The sequence below is a fragment of the Leuciscus leuciscus genome (genome assembly GCF_965113295.1).
Source record: "Leuciscus leuciscus genome assembly, chromosome: 6".
Taxonomy (NCBI): domain Eukaryota; kingdom Metazoa; phylum Chordata; class Actinopteri; order Cypriniformes; family Leuciscidae; genus Leuciscus; species Leuciscus leuciscus.
The window spans coordinates 46859220-46869215 of NC_138730.1; the positions used below are offsets into that span (position 1 = coordinate 46859220).

Consider the following 9996-nt stretch of genomic DNA (forward strand, 5'->3'; position numbering starts at 1 on the left):
TTTCAGACACTGAGGAAAACATCTCCCACTCCATTCTTATCAGGTGCTGACGGGCAGATGCTGAGAGATTCACACACACACTCCGGCTCAGACCCTGAAGATGACTCTTCCTCTTTATCTCTTCCTCCAGATCTAAAGAAAAATCACAAATGAGTTCCCGTAAAATATGATCTAGCCAAGTCATGCATGCATACATACATAAATGTTATTTTAATTACTTGAATGTGTCCAAATGTTGAACGAAAGTCTTACAGGTTTGGAACGACATGAGAGTGAGTAATTGATGACAATCGTTTCATTTTCGGATGTGTCCAAAAGTTTTACTAGTAAATAAAAAAAAAATATATATTTTTTCAATGTTTCAAACTTTAGCAGCTTTACATTTTTATTTAAAAAAATTCCACATCGTGAATTTTTTTTCATGCAAATTAAAGTATTTTTTCCCTTGTTTGCCATAATGCAAAAATAAACTAATAATAATGTTAATAACAATAATAATAATTTCGTTTAAGAAATTAACATGAAAGAAGGTTCATTCTCGTGTTACGCAGCACGTTTGAGCTTCAGCAAGAACCAATGAGGTTAATTCTCGTGTTACGCATCACGTTTGAGTTTCTCAAGAACCAATGAGGTTAATTCTCGTGTTACGCATCACGTTTGAGCTTCTCAAGAACCAATGAGGTTAATTCTCGTGTTACGCATCACGTTTGAGCTTCTCAAGAACCAATGAGGTTCATTCTCGTGTTACGCAGCACGTTTGAGCTTCTCAAGAACCAATGAGGTTAATTCTCGTGTTACGCATCACGTTTGAGCTTCAGCAAGAACCAATGAGGTTCATTCTCGTGTTACGCAGCACGTTTGAGCTTCTCAAGAACCAGTGAGGTTCATTCTCGTGTTACGCATCACGTTTGAGCTTCAGCAAGAACCAATGAGGTTCATTCTCGTGTTACGCAGCACGTTTGAGCTTCTCAAGAACCAATGAGGTTCATTCTCGTGTTACGCATCACGTTTGAGCTTCTCAAGAACCAATGAGGTTCATTCTCGTGTTACGCAGCACGTTTGAGCTTCTCAAGAACCAATGAGGTTCATTCTCGTGTTACGCAGCACGTTTGAGCTTCTCAAGAACCAATGAGGTTCATTCTCGTGTTACGCATCACGTTTGAACTTCTCAAGAACCAATGAGGTTCATTCTCGTGTTACGCATCACGTTTGAGCTTCTCAAGAACCAATGAGGTTCATTCTCGTGTTACGCATCACGTTTGAGCTTCTCAAGAACCAATGAGGTTCATTCTCGTTACGCAGCACGTTTGAGCTTCAGAAAGAACCAATGAGGTTAATTCTTGTGTTACGCATCACGTTTGAGCTTCTCAAGAACCAATGAGGTTCATTCTCGTGTTACGCATCACGTTTGAGCTTCTCAAGAACCAATGAGGTTTATTCTCGTGTTACGCAGCACGTTTGAGCTTCTCAAGAACCAATGAGGTTAATTCTCGTGTTACGCATCACGTTTGAGCTTCTCAAGAACCAATGAGGTTAATTCTCATGTTACGCATCACGTTTGAGCTTCTCAAGAACCAATGAGGTTCATTCTCGTGTTATGCAGAACGTTTGATCTTCTCAAGAACCAATGAGGTTCATTCTCGTGTTACGCAGCACGTTTGAGCTTCAGCAAGAACCAATGAGGTTCATTCTTGTGTTATGCAGAACGTTTGATCTTCTCAAGAACCAATGAGGTTCATTCTCGTGTTACGCAGCACGTTTGAGCTTCTGCAAGAACCAATGAGGTTCATTCTCCTGTTACGCATCACGTTTGAGCTTCTGCAAGAACCAATGAGGTTCATTCTCGTGTTACGCAGCACGTTTGATCTTCTCAAGAACCAATGAGGTTAATTCTCGTGTTACGCAGCACGTTTGATCTTCTCAAGAACCAATGAGGTTCATTCTCGTGTTACGCAGCACGTTTGAGCTTCTGCAAGAACCAATGAGGTTCATTCTCGTGTTACGCAGCACGTTTGATCTTCTCAAGAACCAGTGTTTCATTCGTGTTACGCAGCACGTTTGATCTTCTCAAGAACCAATGAGGTTAATTCTCGTGTTACGCATCACGTTTGAGCTTCTGCAAGAACCAATGAGGTTCATTCTCGTGTTACGCAGCACATTTGAGCTTCTGCAAGAACCAATGAGGTTCATTCTCGTGTTACGCAGCACGTTTGATCTTCTCAAGAACCAATGAGGTTCATTCTCGTGTTACGCAGCACGTTTGAGCTTCTGCAAGAACCAATGAGGTTCATTCTCGTGTTATGCAGCACGTTTGATCTTCTCAAGAACCAGTGTTTCATTCGTGTTACGCAGCACGTTTGATCTTCTCAAGAACCAATGAGGTTAATTCTCGTGTTACGCATCACGTTTGAGCTTCTGCAAGAACCAATGAGGTTCATTCTCGTGTTACGCAGCACGTTTGAGCTTCTCCAAGAACCAATGAGGTTCATTCTCGTGTTACGCAGCACGTTTGATCTTCTCAAGAACCAGTGTTTCATTCGTGTTACGCAAAACGTTTGATCTTCTCAAGAACCAGTGAGTTTCATTCGTGTTACGCAGAACGTTTGATCTTCTCAAGAACCAATGAGGTTCATTCTCCTGTTACGCATGACGTTTGAGCTTCTGCAAGAACCAATGAGGTTCATTCTCGTGTTACGCATCACGTTTGAGCTTCTGCAAGAACCAGTGAGTTTCATTCGTGTTACGCAGAACGTTTGATCTTCTCAAAAACCAATGAGGTTCATTCTTGTGTTACGCATCACGTTTGAGCTTCACAAGAACCAATGAGGTTCATTCTCGTGTTACGCAGCACGTTTGAGCTTCTGCAAGAACCAATGAGGTTCATTCTTGTGTTACGCAGCACGTTTGAGCTTCTGCAAGAACCAATGAGTTTCATTCGTGTTACGCAGAACGTTTGATCTTCTCAAGAACCAATGAGGTTCATTCTCGTGTTACGCATCACGTTTGAGCTTCACAAGAACCAATGAGGTTCATTCTCGTGTTACGCATCACGTTTGAGCTTCACAAGAACCAATGAGGTTCATTCTCGTGTTACGCAGCACGTTTGATCTTCTCAAGAACCAATGAGGTTCATTCTCGTGTTACGCAGAACGTTTGATCTTCTGTAGAACCAGTGAGTTTCATTAGTGTTACGCAGAACGTTTGATCTTCTCAAGAACCAATGAAGTTCATTCTCGTGTTACGCATCACGTTTGAGCTTCACAAGAACCAATGAGGTTCATTCTTGTGTTACGCATCACGTTTGAGCTTCACAAGAACCAATGAGGTTCATTCTCGTGTTACGCAGCACGTTTGATCTTCTCAAGAACCAATGAGGTTCATTCTCGTGTTACGCAGAACGTTTGATCTTCTGTAGAACCAGTGAGTTTCATTCGTGTTACGCAGAACGTTTGATCTTCTCAAGAACCAATGAGTTTCATTCGTGTTACGCAGAACGTTTGATCTTCTCAAGAACCAATGAGGTTCATTCTCGTGTTACGCATCACGTTTGAGCTTCACAAGAACCAATGATGTTCATTCTCGTGTTACGCATCACGTTTGAGCTTCACAAGAACCAATGAGGTTCATTCTCGTGTTACGCAGCACGTTTGATCTTCTGTAGAACCAGTGAGTTTCATTCGTGTTACGCAGCACGTTTGAGCTTCTGCAAGAACCAATGAGGTTCATTCTTGTGTTACGCAGCACGTTTGATCTTCTCAAGAACCAATGAGGTTCATTCTCATGTTACGCATCACGTTTGAGCTTCACAAGAACCAATGAGGTTCATTCTCGTGTTACGCAGCACGTTTGATCTTCTCAAGAACCAATGAGGTTCATTCTCGTGTTACGCAGAACGTTTGATCTTCTGTAGAACCAGTGAGTTTCATTCGTGTTACGCAGAACGTTTGATCTTCTCAAGAACCAATGAGGTTCATTTTCGTGTTACGCAGCACGTTTGAGCTTCTGCAAGAACCAATGAGGTTCATTCTTGTGTTACGCAGCACGTTTGATCTTCTCAAGAACCAATGAGGTTCATTCTCGTGTTACGCATCACGTTTGAGCTTCTGCAAGAACCAATGAGGTTCATTCTCGTGTTACGCAGAACGTTTGATCTTCTGTAGAACCAGTGAGTTTCATTCGTGTTACGCAGAACGTTTGATCTTCTGTAGAACCAGTGAGGTTCATTCTCGTGTTACGCATCACGTTTGAGCTTCACAAGAACCAATGAGGTTCATTCTCGTGTTACGCATCACGTTTAAGTTTCTGCAAGAACCAATGAGGTTCATTCTCGTGTTACACATCACGTTTAAGCTTCAGCAAGAACCAATGAGGTTCATTCTCGTGCATGAAGCAGGTATAGTTGAGCTGTTTATGTTCGCTGATCAATGTTTATATGTGATCAAAAGCCTAAATGTAATGTTTACCAACTTTTTTAAGCATCAAAGTGGTAGTTGTGTTAATTGTCAATTGAGGGACAGAAATCTCTCAGATTTGATTTAAAACCTGTTTAGAAGATGAACGAAAGTCTTATGGGTTTGGAACGACATGAGAGTGAGTAATTGATTACATTTTTGGATGAACTAACCCTTTAATATTCAGTTATATTATCGATTTGACTTCACTGACACTATCAGATGAGAACAAAACTTTAACTTACACTGGAAAAAATGCTTTTCTTACTTAGTATTTTTGTCTTGTTTCCAAAAATAAAAATAAATCTTAAAACAAGATGCATTTACTAAAGTAGTAAAATCTTGTTTTCTGGGGAAATAAATCAAACTTAAGAGAGTTGTTGCTTAAAAAACAGCTAAAGGATCTGCCAATGGGGTAAGAAAAGTAATCTTAATTCAAAGAGAAAATATAATTTGACTATTTTTAAGCAAAAACTCATTTCATTTTGATTTATTTCAAAACAAGACATAATATCTTATAGCATTTTACTCATCTAGTAAATGCATCTTGATTTAAGAATGTTTATATATTTGGACTGGAAACAAGACAAAAATACTAAGTAAGAAAAGCATTTATTGCAGTGTAATTGATCTAAATAATAACACCATTGTCTTCTGAACAATAGAAATAAAAGTGGCTTGATGTCTGGGGCACAAGGAGTTTTGCACACAACCCCATAGAAACACAACACAAGGGAACCAGCAGCACTCAGCATAACCATTACCCGACCTGTGCCTAATCTCTAAAGAGTTACGGCATCACTGCATCAAACCAGACGCTGACAGTCTCGTTGCCCTCCAGCTTACGTTTGCCTTTTAACGTTTCGCTCATGCGAGGCCTCGCGCAGGAATGTTAAGCTAGCACAGGAAGCGTTGGAAGCGCTTGCTAAAATCAAAGGCGGGGAGGTGAGTGACAGGTGAGGTTTCAATAGCGGCCCGCACCTGTGAGGACTGAGACTCAGACTCGACCCCCGACCCCGGACCTGCAGGTGTGCTGGCGTATTGTTGAAAACAGCCCAGCAGAACCGATCCTGTGACACCGGCCCGTCGCGCACAGATGAGGGTGAACGGCACGGGCTTTAAGGTGTCGAAGAGAAGAACACACAAACGGCTTCATGTCTAATGTAACAGTAAAGTCTCACATCCGGTCAAAGCGCTTGACTTTTTCTTTTGAATGAAAAGCAACATGGTAATTGATGCTAGTTAAGTTAAGCTAACCACTTTATTACACAGTTGTGCTAATTCATGTTAAAATCATGATAATTCATGTTGACATAATGTTAGCATCATGTTAACACATTGCTAGTATGATTGAAAACTTTGCTAGCAATGAATTACCATGTTAGCAACATGCTAAATCATGCTAACAAAATGCAAATTCATGCTATTAACGCGTTAAACATGGTAGCAACATGATCATTAATGTTAGCAATGTGGTAAAACCTGCTAATTCAAGTTAGAAAAAATGCCAATTCATGCTAACAAAGTGTTAAATCATGCAAGCAACATGCTAAATTATGTCAGCAAACATCATTTGTGTTAACAATGTGGTAAAACCTGTTAATTAATGCTAACAAAATGCAAATTCATGCTATTAACACGTTAAACATGGTAGCAACATGCTAATTAATGTTAGCTGTTTACTAATTCATGTTAACCAATTGCAAAGAATTCTAGCATCATATTGGCACATTGCTAAAATGATTGAACACTTGCTAAACAAAATGCTTAAACATGTTAACAACATGCTATTTCATGCTAAAATGCGCTAAAACATGCTAGCAACATAAAAATTCACGTTAGCAATGTGTGCTCAAACCTGCTAATTCATGTTAGCAATATGCGAAAACATGCCAATTTATTCTAGCAATGTCTTTCCCTCTGTTTCCACTTCCGCTTATAAAATTTCAAACAGCTTTATCAAGCCAAAATCAAAGTTTGTCCCAACGAACTTTACTCATCTAAAATATGAATAATTCACAAAAGTGAAAGATTAGCGGCCCACACCTGTGAGGACTGAGACTCAGACTCGACCCCCGACCCCCGGACCTGCAGGTGTGCTGGCGTATTGTTGAAAACAGCCCAGCAGAACCGATCCTGTGACACCGGCCCACAGATGAGGGTGAACGGCACGGGCTTTAGGTGTCGAAGAGAAGAACACACAGACCTACAGAGAGACAGATTTATTTCTGCTGACAAAACACACAGTGATGTGATGTAAAGTCTCACATCCGGTCAAAGCGTCTGACTTTTCTTTTTTTTAAATGAAAACAAAAAACGGTACAATACAGTTCACACACACAAAAATGAAAAAATTATAATCAGTTGTCAAGCAACAAAGTGGTAGTTGCGTAAACTGTCAATGGAGGGACGGAAATCTCTCAGATTTCATTAAAATATCTTCATTTTGTGTTTTGAAGGTTAACAAAAGTCTCAGTTTGGATGAGTAAATGATGACATATTTCATTTTTGGGTGAACTAATCTTTTAAGTGGCAGTCAGTTGAGTTAAGTACCTCAAATATGTATATATATATCTCCTTTCAGATGAATAATACTGCATGATTGTCCTTCCATGTTCTTCAGACATCAGTGTGAATCTCTTACTCACAGACGGATGAGTCTCCAGATATAACATGTGGAGAGATCGCTTACCTCTGATAGTCTCTGAGGAGCTGGTAAATATTACTGTAAAACAAGTGGCGCTCTTTGTTTCAAAGGAAGCAAAACATAAAATATATTCCAGAAGACATAAACAAGCTCTGATGGGCAATAAAAACATGGATCTAATTCCAGAATAGGTGGTTATTAAATTCTGAATTTAACGATTGGCTCCGTTTCAATTCATGACTTGGAATATGAACTGAATGTTTAATAAGAATTCAAATTACAATTCAGAGAAATTCAACAGAATGTGGTAAATTATATGCCAAAAAAAAAATTAAAAATAATAATAATAATAAAAAAAAAAAATTTTTATTAAAATTTAATTAAATTTAAAAAAAAATCATAATATTTTTATTTATTTATTTAATGTTATCCGTGTTATATTTCATCTGCAATAACAATGTGGACTTTTATGAAGATCTGTGTGGACATTAACTTGTAAATGCATCATTATGCATTAATACGAGGAGAGTCTCTGCATTAAAGACCCGCAGATCAACATCTCTCCAATTTTGTAAATTAAATTAAATGTGGAGGATTTTATCTTTGACCAGATGATTGACAGGGCAGTTTATAGACGGAGAGCAACCGTTAAAGAGGCAATTGTGTGACGTGATAGTGCGTGCTTCTGCTTACACACTCAAAAGTATGCACTTTTCCTTCACAAAAAGAGAAGAAAATACTTTTAGGGCGCAGTATAAGTAGAAGAATTGAGACGCAGCATGAGACTCAGACAGGCTAAAGACAGCGAGATGTGCAGAGATAAATGTCCCACTGAGAGCTGATAACCAGAGGAATGTCCCAGTGAACCTGTTCAAACCTGCCCGAGAAATGAGCCTCACCATCTCAGTCTGAGACCCGGTGTTGTAGATTAACACACACTCCACCGGACTCGACGCTTAGGCAAAGACAAGCTTATATCTCACGATTCTCAGAAAGATGAACAGAATTTTGATATAAACTCACAATTGCGAGTTATAAAGTCTGCAAAAAATGCTTTTCTTACTTAGTATTTTTGTCTTGTTTCCAGTACAAATATCAAAAAATTCTCAAATCAAGATGCATTTACTAGATGAGATTTACTAGAAGATATTATGTCTTGTTTTCTAGGGAAATAAATCAAAATGAAGTGAGTTGTCAAAAAAAAAAAAAAAAGGCTAAAACAACAAAAACAAAAACAACAAAAACTTAAACAACAATTTTTTTGGTGTTTCTGTCATTTTTATTAGTTTTTTTTAAATGTCTATATTGTTTTTATATATTTTTTGCTAGTTTATTTAGTTGTTGTTATTTTAGTAGGCTACTTTCATTTAAACTAAAATAAAGTTGAATTTTTTTTAATATTTTATTTCAGTTAATGTTTGTTTTGTTGAAATAAAATATATATTATATATATATATATATATATCAGCCAATGGGGTCAGAAAAATAATGTTAATTCAAACAGAAACAAGATAATTTTTCTGACCCCATTGGAAGATCATTTTGCTTTTTTAAGCAAAAATTCACTTAATTTTGATTTATTTCCCTATAAAACAAGACATAATATCTTCTAGTAAATCTCATCTAGTAAATGCATCTTGATTTGAGAATGTTTAGATATTTGGACTGGAAACAAGACAAAAATACTAAGAAAGAAAAGCATTGTTTGCAGTGTGGGAGATATAAACACGCAAATGCAAGAAAAAGAGTCAAGAATTGTGAGATAAACATGTTATAGACGCTGTTTAAAAGTTAAATGTTATAGGTTTAAATATTATTTCATGCTGTAGCTGCTATGTATGTATGTATGTATGTATGTCCTCTATGAACTGCATATGCGAATATTACATCGACTTACTGTTTACATCAAATTCATGAAAGTGGCGTAACTGTGACGTCTCCTCAAATTCATCTATTGGCTCAAGATTGAGTGATGTGTAACTTTAACACTGAAGCCTGTTTCATACGGTAAGATGCTTTCTTTTGGCCGAGAGCAACTGTGTGTGTTCTTCAGAGAGAATGCAATCCCAGAATGCACTGCAACAACACATCAAAAAAAAGAATTAAACCGAGATGGATGAGGAGAAGATATTAGATGATAAACTAGTTAAAATATCATTATATAAATATCATTGAGATACTATTATAGTTTTTGCTACATATTTTAAATTGGATTTTACTTGTATTTTTTGTTTTTGTCATTTTTATTAGTTTTTTTTAAATGTCTATATAGTTTTTATGTTTTTTTTGCTAGTTTATTTAGTTTTTGTTATTTTTTGTCATTTTAGTACTTTAAACAAAAAAGTAAGTTGAATTTTTTTTTATATTTAATTTGATTTCAGTTAATGTTTGTTTTGTAGCAACTATTTTTTATTTTTAGTTAATGATAATATATATATATACACACACACACACACACACTCACATATATATATACACATACATATTGATCTTGAGACTTGGGTTGTTAAAGTATTTAAAAAAATTGGTGTTTATATAATTTTTATTAGTTTATTTAAAAATGTCAATATAGTTTTAGTTTATTTAGTATTCTTTATTTTAGTACTTCAATTTAAACTAAATTACATTTTTTATATTTTATTTCAGTTAACGCCTATGGTTTTACATATACTATATAAATATATAAAATATACATATAAAGCATTGCTGTTAACTGAGATAAAGCTGAAATAAAACAGAGTATAAAATGGTGATATAACAAGAATTCTTATTTATAAGAATAAATAACTAAAACTAAACAAAAATAAATTAAACCTAAATAGCAGTTTTCAAAGAAATAACATGAAAATTTAAAATATAGATATTTTATTTATTTTAAATATAGTTTTTCACTAAATC

The 9996-nt window shown here is 36.5% G+C and overlaps 1 protein-coding gene across 1 annotated transcript in view; it reads right to left on the reverse strand.

Moving 5' to 3' along the window:
• The window catches only part of LOC309500250 (uncharacterized protein), an 11868-nt gene extending 4798 nt beyond the window's left edge, over positions 1 to 7070 (reverse strand). Inside the window, exons 1-4 of the mRNA XM_082171810.1 lie at positions 7005 to 7070; positions 6498 to 6657; positions 5433 to 5567; positions 1 to 132 (exon numbers count right to left, since the gene is read on the reverse strand). The exon at positions 1 to 132 is cut by the window's left edge and continues 82 nt beyond it. Coding sequence (XP_082027936.1) covers positions 115 to 132; positions 5433 to 5567; positions 6498 to 6657; positions 7005 to 7051 — 360 coding nt within the window. The 5' untranslated portion in view covers positions 7052 to 7070 and the 3' untranslated portion in view covers positions 1 to 114. The remainder of the gene's footprint in view (positions 133 to 5432; positions 5568 to 6497; positions 6658 to 7004) is intronic.
• Between the last annotated feature and the right edge of the window lie 2926 nt (positions 7071 to 9996).